The 15,465-nt window shown below is 37.1% G+C and overlaps 1 protein-coding gene across 2 annotated transcripts in view; it reads left to right on the forward strand.

The window, feature by feature from the left end:
- Window positions 1-15,465, forward strand: part of LOC145664015 (ribosomal protein S6 kinase delta-1) — a 74,863-nt gene that overhangs the window by 29,948 nt on the left and 29,450 nt on the right. For both annotated transcript variants that reach the window (XM_081730304.1, XM_081730305.1), the window contains exons 10-11: window positions 9,139-9,272; window positions 11,579-12,722. In XM_081730304.1, coding sequence (XP_081586430.1) covers window positions 9,139-9,272; window positions 11,579-12,722 — 1,278 coding nt within the window. The remainder of the gene's footprint in view (window positions 1-9,138; window positions 9,273-11,578; window positions 12,723-15,465) is intronic.

Consider the following 15,465-nt stretch of genomic DNA (forward strand, 5'->3'; position numbering starts at 1 on the left):
TTGGAGATCAATGGCCAGAAGACAACCCTGATAAAGGGGTGGTGAAGGAAGATGTGAATAAGAAAAAGCACGTACAGGAATTCAGGAAATGGTTGTACGTATTTGTTTACCCTGTCTGTTTTGGTAACACCGTTAGCTATATCAGCTCCTCTCATCAGTGGGGGAGCTTTAGTAATTCTGGAAAATTCTCAAGGTTAAAACTAACCATCTTAATTGTCAACTATTGGTACCTGTCGGCTTGTCAAAAGATAGCGGAGTTTTTGAGATATGAATTCCCTCAAGGTTTTCTCAAAACATCTTTTGCTCCGAGGGAAACACTTCTAACTCATTAACAAGAGGTAGTTAACTACAATATTAGAATGTGCATATCTGCCAAAAAGAATAAAACAAATACGTCTAGAATGAACCACCGTTCAGTAACAACTCAAAAGAAGTCATATAAATTGCATATGAATTTCTCAATTTATAATTTAGCTTTTCTTGTTTTCAATCTGAATAACTCAGTGTGCTATAATAGCAATTTCAATAAACTGCGTACATACTCTTCTATTTCATGGTTGTTTGTGTTATTGTGTTTTCAATCCGAATAATCCAATGTATCAGACTAGTTTTCAGGAAGAGAAAGGTATGCACATATATTAAACATACTATAGTAATATTTCTAGTACTGTATATTTTCATGATTACTCTATATACATTATTTATAAGTACCTGTCGTGCCACTGCTCCCTAAAATTTTACGATCAAGTAATACTAGAAATCCTGTTCTAAAAATACACAAATCATACTTATTTTCTGTAAATTGGCCACCTGTCTAAGTTGGCCACTTTTCGATGGAACCGATGGTGGCCAACATAGACAGGTTTCACTGTATTTATATATATATATATATATATATATACATGTGTGTGTGTGTTTGCGTGCGCAGTATATGTATGCATAATTTATATGTTCCTCGAAGAATTACGTTTTTGATCGTTCTTTTTCTCTGTAGAAATAATGGTTGTGTGTTGGTAAAGCCTTGCTCTTTGGTTTCCTTGTGTTTTAGCCTGTGTTGTATCTTCCTAGTACCTGTAGCCAGATATGAAGTGAATAAACAGTGCTTTACTAACCCACAACCATTATTTATACAGAGAAAAATTACGAAAAATATAGTTCTTCGAGGAACATAACTTAAACCACAATGATTTATTTATTGATTAAACGTCTGTGACTGGTTGTTTCTCGGATGCTGAAGTCGATTGTTGAACTTTCGTTATTTACGGTTCGGATATCGTTTGTCAAGAAATTACTCTATTATGAATATAGTAGAAGGTAAAAGAGGAAAGGGAGAAAAAAACTAATTGATGGACGATGTCAAATGTTTTCATAAGATTTTTCCCATGTTTTTCAAGATACTAGAGAAGTCAGGAGATATTTTTTCTAATAAATGCAAAATACTATTCGGTAAAGTATTCAATATTTTTGAGATGGTTCTCATTCTTACTCAGTTCGTCATCTAAGCATGTAACATCATAATTGATTTGAAGACATTCTTTGACAATGGGGAACATATCAACAATACAAACAATTTTAGAAGTAATATATACAGGATCTGGCCAAAAGACCTCCCGTATTTGGAGAGGGTGCTGTGTGAGTAGTGGTCGGGATACGGCGGCGATCGATAGCGGTATACATGCCATTTTTAGTTGCTGCAGTAATGTTGTGGAGGATCATATTTGTAATGGTGGTTCTGTAATTACTACTCATCAGGCATTTCGCATTCGGTTCTCATTTGGCCGACATGATTCTGTTCCGGATAGAAAAACTATCCAAGTTTGGGTATCAAACTTTGCAGCAACAGGTTCTGCATTGAGAAAAAAAATCGCCTGTCTGACCTCGGACCGAAGGCTCTCACACGAAAAGTGTGGCGCGTGTGAGAGCGTCCATCCAGCAATCTCCAAAGCGTTCAGCACCTAAACAGGTCCTCCTGGTGATTTTTTTTTTCTCAGTGCAGAACATGTTGCTCTAAAATTTGATACCCAAACTTGAATAGTTTCCGAACAGAATCGTGTCGGCCAAGTTCGAACAGAATGCGAAATTCTCGCTGTAGTAATCACAGAACCGCCATTACGAATATACTTCTCCAAAACAAACGCACGATGCTCACCGCGCCACGCCATTATGACTACTGAAAACCGCATGTATACCGCTATCGATTAATACCCCCTCCGCCGCAGTATCCCCACCTAGAGATGCCCAAAAGCCGGCTTTTTTGAATCGTTTTTTTTTACATAAAAGCCGTTTTTTTTTAAAAAAAAAAACAAATTTTGGCTTTTTTTTTCATTCTCATGATTTTTCTATCTAAATAGCTTTCTTATAGTATACTCTATAGTTAAATAAGATATTTTTATGACCGAAATGCCATGTTTCACTTTGGAATTCATCATCATGATGGATGGAGCACATAATTTATGAATTAAAGTTAACAAAGTGCGTAGTAGTTGAGGGCAATTTTAGAGGCTATTTAACTTGATTTTAACTTCTGAGTTATCGACATTTTTTTCTTCTCTAGATCATTTCGTTTTTAGTCATTCGTGTTTCATTTCTTAAAGCTTAGTACTTTAGCTTCTGTTTTTGAATATATCCGTCAGAGCGTACTTCTACATTTGTTATACTGTAGCTGTGAAATGATTTAGCAGTAATCTTCCGGATACAACCTTGAATACATCTATACATTTATTTATAAGCCATTTTATACAAATAGTAAGTAGCGGATTTAGAAAGTATTTTAAGAGGGGTATCTCTGATTAAGGTTTGGTTTTTCTAAAAATCCCTATTTTTTTTTATTTGGGAGGAGCTTGAAGTTTGAGTACAGGGATAATTAATATTTCGTTTCATATGTACCTAGTTATATTATAAGTACTGTCACAAAGTTTGGAGTGGCGCTGTAGGCATCCGGAGTGGCACAGTGCTGACATCTACCGCTGTATAAAGCGGAAGATGCATATAGTATGTGTTTGACTGTTCATGACATACGTTGGTATTGTACTGAGTTCTGATGGAGTGGGGCGATTACGAAAATCGTGTAGCAGTAATGCACTACACAAGGTCGGGAAGACAGCAAGTGAGATTTTCAACCTCCTGTAAACCCTACAAATCAGTAAGAGATTCGTGTATCGCGCCATACAGCGAAACACCGAGACTGGAACGGCAGCTGACCACGCAAGGAGTGGCAAACCACGAACCGTACGAATCCCGCAGGTCCAGAAAGCAGTCGCAGCAAGAATTCGAAGAAATCCTGTTCGAACACAAAGTGTGATGGCTGCTGAGATGAACATGAGCAGAAATTCCATGTCTCGTGTGCTCAGGAGCGACCTGCTTCTATGGGCGTATAAGAGGCGGACTGATCACTTTCTGGCCCAAACATTAATGTAACAGAGGGTCCTTAAATCAAAGAGACTGTTGCGGCGTTACGCCAATAATCTGCACAGAAAGATTGTGTCCACTGACGAAAAGGTGTTCACAATTGAGCAGGCCTACAACGCCCAAAATGACCGTGTGCATGCCATGTCATCTATTGCAGCTGCTAAGGCAGCTCCAAGGGTTCAGAGAGCACATCATTCTACCTCAGTGATGATTTGGTGGGGAGTGAGCTACTCAGGCACAACCCAGCAGCATTTTTGCAAAAAAGGTGTTAAAACATCTGCCAAAGTGTACCAGGACACAGTGCTAACACTTATAGTGAAACCACTGTCTGCTACCATGTTCCCTGGAGAAAGGTGGACCTTCCAGTAGGATTCCGCTCCAGGCCACAAAGCGAAAACAACCCAAGAGTGGCTGGCACGGAACGTCCCCGACTTCATTTCTACCGCTGATTGGCCTTCTAGCAGCTCGGACCTTAACCCGTTGGACTACAAACTTTAGGCAGTCTTTCAGGCAAAAGTCTGCCATAAACGGCATCCATCTGTCGACAGTCTGAAACAATTCTTGTCCCGAGCAGTGAACAATTTTTCCATGGACGTGGTGCGTAATGCCATTGACCAGTGGCCGGACAGACTTCGTGCCTGCATCAAGGCCAAGGGGGGACATTTCGAAAAATGATTGGTGCGTCAGGTGTACAACATATCAATGTAAAACATGACCAAAACAAATTGCCTTGGAGTTAATACTCTCTGTGTTATTCACATTCAAACTTGTGACAGTATTTATGATATAACTAGGTTTATTCAGCAATAATCTTCCGAATACAATCTTGAAGACCGTTTTATGCTAATAATCAGTGGCGAATTTAGAAAAGTATTTTGGGACGGGTTTTTCTTACTAATGTTTAGTTTTTCTAAAAATTCCTAATTTTTATTTGAAGGGAGCTTGAATTTTATGAGTAAAGGCCTGACTAATATTTCGTTTGATTTAGAAATTCCGTAATTTCGGGGAACAGGCTTCAGTCCGAAAGACACCCTCTCACCAGTGGCGCAAGTAGGCTAGTTGTCGCCCGGGGCAAGAACTTGCCTTAGCGCCCCCTCAAATTAAAACGCTCCCCGACTACACCTAATATTAGCATCACACACTAATTGTCCTATTCCATTTTTTTTTTTTTTTTTTCAAGTAGTGAAGCTTGATTTCAAAATTGCAGTACAGAATTTAATTTTTAATACAGGATGAAACACCAAACTAATCAGTATTTGAGTGCTATATAATCTGAGAGGAGCATGCTTGACATGTTCTTATGTATAAACCTAAAGTTGGTGAGTCACTATATTTCTGAAGTACTTTTTATGATCTTAAATTTGCTAAAATTCCTTTCCTTGCCGTATAGTAAAAATAAATATTTGCCCAATTTTGCACCCCCCAATCCGGCGCCCGGGGCACGAGCCCCGTTTGGCCCCCTTAGTTACGTCACTGCTGGCAATTAGTAATAACAACGATTTTAAACAATAAGAAAGGAAGTCGGCTAGGACTCACAGTACACGCAGTATCTCTACATTTACAGATGGAATTAAGAAAAACTTTTGACAGAATGGTCGAGTTCGGGAGTGAATCCCTGACTTCCCGATAGAAGCACGAAAGCTAACCACTCACTCATGGTTGTTGTACAGTTGTGCCTGACTTGGTTTAAATGTGTTCCGTAAGTAAGTAAGTAAGTAAATAAGTAAGTAAGTAAGTAAGTAAAAAAAAAAAAAAAAAAAAAAAAAAAAAAAGATGTTGAATTCCTCTTGTTAAAAATCCAGAAACCTTCAAGGCTGACAGTGAGTAAACCGTGGTTATATATTCTACAGCCTTGGGGAAACCATACAGTCAGTTGAACAGTAGGGTGGAGCGAAAAAATAAAATTTTCAAGTATCAAATTCTAATAGTGCTCGAAAGTTGTGTATTTGCATGCTAGTCAATGGAAAAATAACGAAAAAATCATACTTTGGATCTTCAGTTCGCGCAAACGGCCTAAAGTCCGAAAAAATCAGATTTTTGAGTACCGAATTCTAATAGTGCTTAAAAGTTGCGTATTATCTTGATAATCAGTGGGAAAATAACCAAAATAATCACACTTTGGTTCTTCAGTTCGTACGAACGGCCTAATTAAAAAAAAAAAAAAGACAAAAAACGCCAAAATTTAGCTTTACGCAAGAAATATACATATTACTTTTTTTCATTTCTATAGCGTTTAAGTACCTTATTTTAGTTGTGTGAGTTCATGTTTGTTATTAATTCGTTAATGTGGATGATCTTATACATTTTATTTTCATAATGATTTTGCAGCATTTCTTAATTTTTTTTTTCCTCCATAAAACGGCCCTGAACTCATCACGAGGAGGTGGCTGCAATTCGAGTTTCATCCACACCTTACGCAACTGTCCTATCAATTAGGGTGTTCTAAATTATGTTGATTTAGTCAAGGATGTTGTCTTAAAACCTGATTTTTAAAATCAAATTTTGGCATTGTCACTATTGGGAGCAAAGTTACTCGCTCTAACGTAGCCACCTCTGTTTCCTGGTGCGCACACTTTTCCTGCAGACTCTGTAACAAGTTTGACACATCTTTCAACTTCCTGAGTATGGCATGGGAAATTTAAGAAGTCAAACTTATGAGCAGATTTGTCATGCATAAGTGAGTGTTTCTGTTGTCAAGCTTTGGAGCACTTGAGGGGGCGACAGCGTACACTTTCTCCAATCTATCAACTCACTATAGTCCGTGGCATCAAAATTTATTGAAGCTGCCATACAAATTCTAACAGATTACCGCTTCGGGGTTTTGATTTCTTGCCTCTAGCGCTCTCTTGTAACCCAACTCTCGCACGTCTTGTCTCTCATCCACTGTCATAGACAACAATATGTTCTCTGGATGAGAGAAGAACGCGTTTCTCTCGATCACAGGATCGAATATGCTTTTAATATTGTTTGACAAACGTCTCGTTGTTTGAACTACCTTCAAAATATGTTTAGGTCCACATTTCACTGACTAATCTCTTTATGTCGAATTAGATAGGAGCATATGTATTTATAATGTAGTTTACAAGCACTTTGAGTTCGTTTGTAGGGTTTGTTTGAGAAACGTACAACCGAAGACTCGGTTTGCACATGTCACTCATCGGAAGTAACTGAGACGTCCAGGATCTCTTATAGCCACATCTGGAGCACACTGTCCTATCTGAATTGCTCTGTTAGAACTTCTATGGCAACTTCAATAAATTTTGATGCCACAAACTATAGTGAGCTGATAGATAGGAGAAAATGTAAGCTGTTGCCTCGACCAATGCTCGAAAGCTTGACAACAAACACACTCCCTTATGAATGACAAATCTGCTCATAAGTTTGACTTCTTAAATTTTCCATGCCATACCAAGGAAGTTGAAAGATGTGTCAAACTTGTTATAGAATCTGCAGGAAAAGTGTGCGCACAAGGAAACAGAGGTAGCGACTTTGCTCTCAAGATACAATGCCAAAATTTGATTTAAAAAATCTGAATTTAACACAGCGTCCTTGATTAAATCAATATAATTTAGCACATCCTAATTGATAGGAGGTGGTTGGAACTCGAATTGCAGCCACCTCCTCGTGGTGAGTTCTGGACCATTTCAAGGGGAAAAAACGATTAGAAATGGGCGAAGAGCTGCAAAATCATTATGAAAATTATAAAATCACTCAATTAACAAACATGACCTCACATAACTGAAATAAAGCACTTAGACGCTATAGAGATAATAATAATAATAAAAAAAGTAATTGTAAATTTCTTGCGTAAAGGTAAATTTTGGTGTTTTTGTCATTTTTTTTTCAAACTTTAGGCTATTTGCGCAAACTGAAGATAGAAAGTGTGATTATTTTCGTTATTTTCTCATTAATTAGCAATCAAATACCCAACTTTTGAGCACCATTAGAATTCGGTACTCGAAAATCTGATTTTTTTTCGCGTAAAGATAAATGTTGGAGTTTTTTGTCATTTTTTCAAACTTTAGGCCGTTTACGCAAACTGAAGGTACAAACGGATTTTTTCGTTATTTTTCCATTGATTAGCATGCGAATACGCAACTTTTGAGCTCTATTAGAATTCGATACTCGAAAATTTTATTTTTTCGCTCCACTTTAATGAATAGTTTATTACGCATATGATCCATGAACAGAAAATTCGTTACTTTCCCGATTCTAAACCAGTTCATGGTTCATTTTTGAGGTTTTGTATTAATATCTGCATCAGCTACTAAGTAAATGAGCTTTTGTATTGTAGAGAAACGAAACAACGTCTGCTTTATCAATGTAAAGCAGAATTTTGAAAAAAGCCCAAAATTTTCCAAGCAAAAAAGCGAAGCAGAAAAAAACGAGTTTTTTTTCAAAACAGACGGTTTTTTTCCGAGTCCTTGCATCTCAATCCTCACCACAACTTACACAGAGCTCTGGCCAAATACGGAAGGTCTTTTTGCTGAACACTGTATATGTAAAGTGTATATAGATGGACATTTATCTTGAAACACCTTATAACTTTTAAGGTAACAAACAGGAAACGCTGAAATTTTCCAAGATGCGAATATCAGCAGGGAGACATTGAGATACCCTGCCATGTCACCAGGTTAACAGTGTTGCCAACCCAGCATCTTATATTTTTCAAATGCCATGGCAGATTATTACGTATTTCAAATGAACATATTTATAAAAAAACGTATAAAACCACGGCAATTCTTCAGTGTTGCAAATTAAGAACACTACAATATCATAAACATCCAAACTTTGGAGGCTTCTAGAGAAGTAATTACACAAGTAATGTGGACGTCAATGCACATCTGACGTACCTTAGTATCGAATATTATTGGCATGATATGGTGTAATTCAAATAAATAAGAAGAAAGTAAGCAGGAATTTTAAAATTTGAATATTTGAAAGCTGCTGCGTGGGCGTGAAGTTGAACATCTGCCCTGGTCCTCACAATCCTTAGACCTAAACGTGACTGTGGTTCGTTTTGGAGACACGAACCCAGCGCAGACATATATACTAAATCATTATCCAAGGAATTATTATTATTTGATTAACAAATATTTTGAAAAGGTGAAAAGAGTATGGGTGAGATAAATTAGCATACTTAAAGAAGGTAACTCTGTACATCACATAAAGAAATTATGTAAGGTTCTTGTGCGGAAAATGATCTAATGATGAAGATATACGGTTAGTGTATTTGAAAAATAAGTTAAATTAAATAAAACATGGATAGAATACCAAAAGTAGAATTTATTTTATTTTGTCGAAAGAAATGAAGTGCATTTCTTTCGATAATAAGATGAACAGATTGGACATTTTTTAGTTAGGTATATTCTCACAAATATTTTACTCAGAAAGTGCTACTACTATTGGACGGGAATGCTGCGTTGGAAAGAGTTTCTAAATCAGTAGAGCCTTTTGTGCAAAATCAACATAAAAAACAGTTCCGTTGTTAAATGTTTACTCACTGGAATTTAAAAATTTCAAAACATGCGATGGTTGAATTTCAATTTATCAACTTTGTAGACATTGAGTATAAGAAGTATTCCGTCAACGTATTGTTCAAGCGAAAATTCACTGTACCCATGTTATTAGATAATGTAAAGAGGTTAATAATGATCATAGTAATTGTAGTCATCAATATATTAAAATATTATTTTATTCTTTTCTCTCTCTCTCTCTCTCTGATTTCAGGTTTTACACAAGTCGTCGTGTCCTATTAATATATCCAAATTCTCAGTTGTACCTCGGAGTGTGCCTTACATGGTGCAGATGTATCAGTATTTTGAAACTGATACCGCTGTGTTCCTATTATTGCAGCATGCCAGGTAATATATTCATTTTTATAAGTTCTGTTTCATAATGATGTAAACCTAACTATTGAAGTTAATACAGAATTTGTGTGTTATAATTCTGAAGCAAAGATTGATTTGTAGAGTAGTAAGAGGGATGATCGAAAAAAAAAAAAAAAAAAAAAGTTACAAAGCCTATTTTGTGTAAGACATAGCTGGAAGATCAACACACCTGATGATAGAGAGCACTCGATGTAATCACAGTTTTGGTTCAATCGCGTATCACAACGGCAGATACAGTTTTCTACACCATTTGCATAGAAATTCACGTCAAGTTCTCGTAGCCACCGTGAGGCAGTGGTTTTGACACAATCACATGTCAAATAATGGTGGCCAACTATTTGTTGCTTTAGAACAGGAAAAAGGTGAAAGTCACCGGGGCTAGATCAGGGCTGTAGAAGGGGTGAAGTAGTGGGTCTTCCGCTGTGTCCAGGATTGTCATTAATAGAGACCGGATGTTTATGCACTAAAAACCTGGAAAATAGGCAGGCAAATAGGCACTAAAAATTTAAAAAATAGGCAGTAAAATAGGCACTAAAATGTAACTCGAAATAATGAAGATAAATACTCAATATAATTAAAAACTAGATTCAAGTCATAGATAATGTTCAAAGAAAATAGAAACATACTTCTTTGTTAATATCTTCTTTTATTGTATAGGCCCTATATAAAAACAAAGCTTGTTATGCATTCCATATATACTGGGAGAACCGGAAAGATGTGCACATACGTCAAGAGGTGATTCATAACATCAAAAGAAGACAAAAAGTCCTCTTGCATGTTGTCGAATTCCACGTCGTGTCGGAGTGACAAGGGGGCGAACTTGGAATCCAAAATCAAATCCTGACAATCGGAACGAGACATAAAGGTGTGCACATACTTCGGGAGGTGATTCGTGACATTCAAGAGGACTTTTTGTCTTCTTTTCATGTTACGAATCACCTCTCGAAGTATGCGCACATCTTTCGGTTTCGTTCCAATTGTCAGGATTCGATTTTCGATTCCAAGTTGGCACTCTGTCACTTGTACATGACACGAAATATGAAAAAAATACACGAGGACTGTTTGTCTTCTTTTGATATCACTAATCACTTCCCGAAGTATGTGCACATCTTTGAAGTTCACTCTGTATATATATATTGCAACGTACTACGTGCTTGTGTTTACAAACACCTAATATACACATATATGTGTGTATTATTTATGTTATATAAATTACATTTTTCCCAATGAAGGCTTAATTTGAAGAAAATGCATAGAATAGGCAACATTAGGCACTAAAGCAATTATTTAGGCAGTAAAGGTCGAAATAGGCAAAATAGGCAAAATAAAATTGGCTTAAATTGAAACTATAACCCCCCATATAAACTTTAAAACGTTATGTTTGATCATATCTTTAATATTAAAGAATAGGCATTTTGCCTAACATCCGGTCTCTAGTCATTAACAATATTAGTCCGTCTTTCTTTGAAGGCGCAATATCACTTCTCTACATGTTATTTTGAAATTTAGCCGTCTCCATACACCTCTACAATCTGTCTATGGATGTCAGCAGATGTAGTGTTTTTGGTCCACAGGAACTGCACCACTGACCTCTTTGACCAATTTTCCAGACGAGTCGTCGTTTTTAATGTCCGCTTCTCGGATATATACATGATCAGAATCCGAAATCTTCAAACCTGCACCAAGATAGACATGTTATTAAGTTACAAATAAATTTTCGTTAACTTACAGTGAGTAATATAAAAGTTTTAGGTTTTGTAACTTTCTTTGATCATCCCTCGTAGTAGTCTGTGTAATAAGTGTAGCTGGCAGAAAGATTGAATGATTGCACCCAGCATCATATATATATATATTTTAAAAAATAATGTGGGGTTCTTATTTTCTACACTTGAATGCATTTTATCCAAAAATGTGTTGAAGCTTAGTATTGCTTTTCAGCACCGAGGCAGTATGAGATGTGGACCTACAACTTAAAGTGGAATCCGAACCACCGTACAATGCATACAATTCCCCCTCCCCCCTACGGAGAATTAAACACGGAATCTGATGAACCAAATACATGCAATAGCCACTAAACTAGCAGGGAAGGTCTACAACTGTCGTTCACAAATAACTTTGTAGTCACAAGTATGTAATATAGTTTATTATTGGTAATGGAACTCTAGTTGAAACAGTAAATATTCTGTACTTAGATAACATAAAATTAAATGTGTTGCTGTAATAAATTCTTGTTAAGTATTTGTCCCACTCATAAATAGTTCATTGTTATTATTTTCTAGCGGTGGAAAGCTATGGGACCATGTTAGCTCGTATTTCCAGTCTGCACCGATGAGTCCAAGCAAAACAGGAAATCCGTTCTTTTGGAATGCATCAATCCATGACAACAGTTTAGTGGGAATGAAAGGCAATGCTTATTTAGGGAAGAAACTTTTAGATAACGGCGTAACAAATAAGGAAAATGTTAAGAACAAAGACTTGCGTTCAACCGATCATTTAAATAGTATCAGAGAAAAATGTACACCACGTTCCTACCCAGGTGCAGAAGAAAGCGAAACATTGTCAAACTCAGATCATGCTAATAGTTATTTAGAACTAATTCGTGAGTACACATCATCTGCAATTAAGAAACCGTTTATATTTTTGAAAGGAGGTAGCGGAGATGCAGATAACAGTAACAATAAACAAGACCAGGTTAACAGTAACCGCAGTTCGTGGAATCAGGGTAGTTCCGATGAAGTTACAGGAGAAAATAAGGAGGTAGAAAGTAGTAGAATTCTGGCCAATGACAGAAAAGGTGGCGGTGATGCTGAATGTCCGCGTAATTCAATGGAAAATCAAGATTTCTTTTCTGTACAACAGTATTCAGCTGATGTGGGTATTTCGTGGAGAAATTTGGAGAAAATAGACACAAAAGACCTAGTTCAGAATGCTCAGAAATTGTTAGAATCGGTGAACGAGACTTTACAGAAAAGTGAATCAATTGTGTTTGAAGACATTAAGAATAACGAGAATAATTGTGAACCAGTTGAGCTTATCCAAGGCACAGTTGATACGGTAACCACATCAAACAACTGTCCAAAAATTGATGTGTCTAGTCATCCGGTTTCAGTTGTACCTCGCGATATTAAGGAAACTAGTGATATTTTGCAGTTGGCCGATGAAGGTCCTCTGGTGGTGACTGTGAATCCATTAAATTCCAAAGACAGCGTCGAAATAGGTATCTGTGATAAAGGTGAAAAAGACTGTTCTGTTAGCAGTGAAAGTCCTTGCAGGACAAAGGCGTCAAAGTCTATTAAGAAATGTAAATCGGAGGATCTCTCAGGGAGTTCAAGAAAGAAAAAAGAAAGAAGAAATTCGTCTGGAAGAAGGCGCTCTGTGACGTCACAGTCGAGGTCAAGACTGGAAAGGAGGTTTAGCTGTGATGTGAGTATACTATTTTTATATGTAATAATCATTAATTGTAGCCCTATGGTTTCAGTATTTTTTCGAGACCCATTCTTGGAACTCGCCGGCTGACAATCATGAATACATAAGTTAAGCAATTTTATATAATGTAATTTACTTTTCTAAGCTTAAGTGCATCCCTAAATCGCGCATCTCTCCTCACGCTCTGTAGAAATTTTCTAATATTAACTCTACATTTCGTGAAACTCTGGTCAGTCAAATATGATGCTTAGTCACAGCATCGATACAGTAGTAGTGGCCCCGTTATGGCCGAATGACTCATCCTCACTCTCTTTCATGACCGGGGTGAAAGGTCAATGACCTTAGCCCGGGGTCAATGACCGAGGGGTACCTAGGACCACCCCCTCTAAATTTTGGCAGGGGTACCTTGGCCCACCCCCTAAATTTTGGCAGGGGTACATAGGACCACCCCCCTTAAATTTTGGAAATTGCCAAATCTAAAAATTTGGTATGGTAGCCTAGGACCATAGTATGTACCTCTATCAGTATTGGGTGTCTATGTCGTTCCCTTTCATGGGTAAAAAATTGCCAAAAAGTCAAATTTCGGGGTTTTTTGACCTAATTTATCCCCTTGGATGAGGTGTTATTACCTTATATAGTTATATGGGCGTATACAGGGGTTCATTACCTTTCATAAGACATGGGTACATTAATGCACCCCTTGAAAAATTTGGGAGGGGTACCTTGGCCCACCCCTTAAATTTTGGAAATTGCCCAATTTAAACATTGGGTATTTTAGTACTGGACCCTAATATGTATTATGATAAATTTGGATGGTCCACCTCGTTCCCTTCTAGGGGTACAAAATTGCCAAAATATAAACGTAAGCAATACGTAGTACCACGTGTTTGGTTTTTGGTCGATTTTATCTCCTTGGATGAGGTCCTATTACCTTATATGGTTATATGGTCATGTATAGGGTCCATTACCTTTCATAAGATATGGGTATATTTGTGCGCTCCTTTAAAAATTTGGGAGGGGTACTTTGGCCCACCCCTTAAATTTTGGAAATTGCTCATTTTATATATTTGGTATTATAGTACTGGACCCTAACATGTATTATAATAAATTTGGGTGGTCCACTTCGTTCCCTTTTAGGGGTACAAAATTGCCAAAATATAAACGTAAGCAATACGTTGTACCACGTGTTTGGTTTCGACCCAAGTTATCCCCTTGGATGAGGTCCTATTACCTTATATGGTTATATGGTCATGTATAGGGGTCCATTCCGTTTCATAACATATGGGTATATTGGTGCACCTCTTTAAAAATTTGGGAGGGGTACTTTGGCCCACCCCTTAAATTTTAGAAATTGCCCATTTTATATATTTGGTATTATAGTACTGGACCCTAACATGTATTATGATAAATTTGGGTGGTCCACCTCGTTCCCTTTCATGGGTACGAAATTTCCAAATTGTTAGTACAACCACGTGTTTCGTTTTGACCTAATTTATTCCCTTGGATGAGGTTCTATTACCTTATATGGTTATATGGTCATGTATAGGGGTCTATTACCTATCATAAGACATAGGTACATTTGTGCACCCCTTTAAATTTTTGGGAGGGGTACCTTGGCCCACCCCTTTAATTTTGGAAATTACCCATTTAATATATTTGGTATTATAGTATAGGACCCTAATAGAGATTACTATAAATTTGGTTGGTCCACCTCGTTCCCTTCTAGGGGTACAAAATTGCCAAAATATAAACGTAAGCAATACGTTATACCACGTGTTTGGTTTTTGGTTGATTTTATTCTCTTTGATGAGGTGTTATTACCTTATATGTTCACATGAGCGTATACAGGAGTCTATTACCTTTCATAAGACATGGGTATATTGATGCACCCCTTGAAAAATTTGGGAGGGGTACCTTGGCCCACCCCTTTAATTTTGGAAATTACCCATTTAATATATTTGGTATTATAGTATAGGACCCTAATAGAGATTACTATAAATTTGGTTGGTCCACCTCGTTCCCTTCTAGGGGTACAAAATTGCCAAAATATAAACGTAAGCAATACGTTATACCACGTGTTTGGTTTTTGGTTGATTTTATTCTCTTTGATGAGGTGTTATTACCTTATATGTTCACATGAGCGTATACAGGAGTCTATTACCTTTCATAAGACATGGGTATATTGATGCACCCCGGGAGGGGTACCTTGGCCCAACCCTTTAATTTTGGAAATTACTTAATTTCATCATGTGGTGTCATAGTACTGGATCCTAATATGTATCATGATAAATTTGGATGGTCCACCTCGTTTCCTTTGATGGGTACGAAATTGCCAAATTTTAGTACAACCACGTGTTTGGTTTTGGCTCAATTTATCCCCTTGGATGAGGTCCTATTACCTTATATGGTTATATGATCATGTATAGGGGTCCATTCCATATCCCCTTAAATTTTGGAAATTTTCCAATTTAAGCATTCGGTATCATAGTACATGACCTCAACATGTATCATGATAAATTTGGGTGGTCCATCTTGTTCCCTTTCATGGGTAAAAATTACTAAAATATAAACATAAGCAATATGTTGTACCATGCGTTTGGTTTTTGGCCCAATTTCTTCCCTTTGATGGGGTTCTATTACCTTATATGGTTATATGGTCATGTATATGGGTTCATTTCCTATCATAAGACATGGGTACATTGACGCACCCCTTGAAAAATTTGGGAGGGGTATCTTGACT

The sequence above is a fragment of the Thermobia domestica genome, chromosome 11, assembly GCF_964235325.1.
Source record: "Thermobia domestica chromosome 11, izTheDome1.hap1.1, whole genome shotgun sequence".
NCBI lineage: Eukaryota > Metazoa > Arthropoda > Insecta > Zygentoma > Lepismatidae > Thermobia > Thermobia domestica.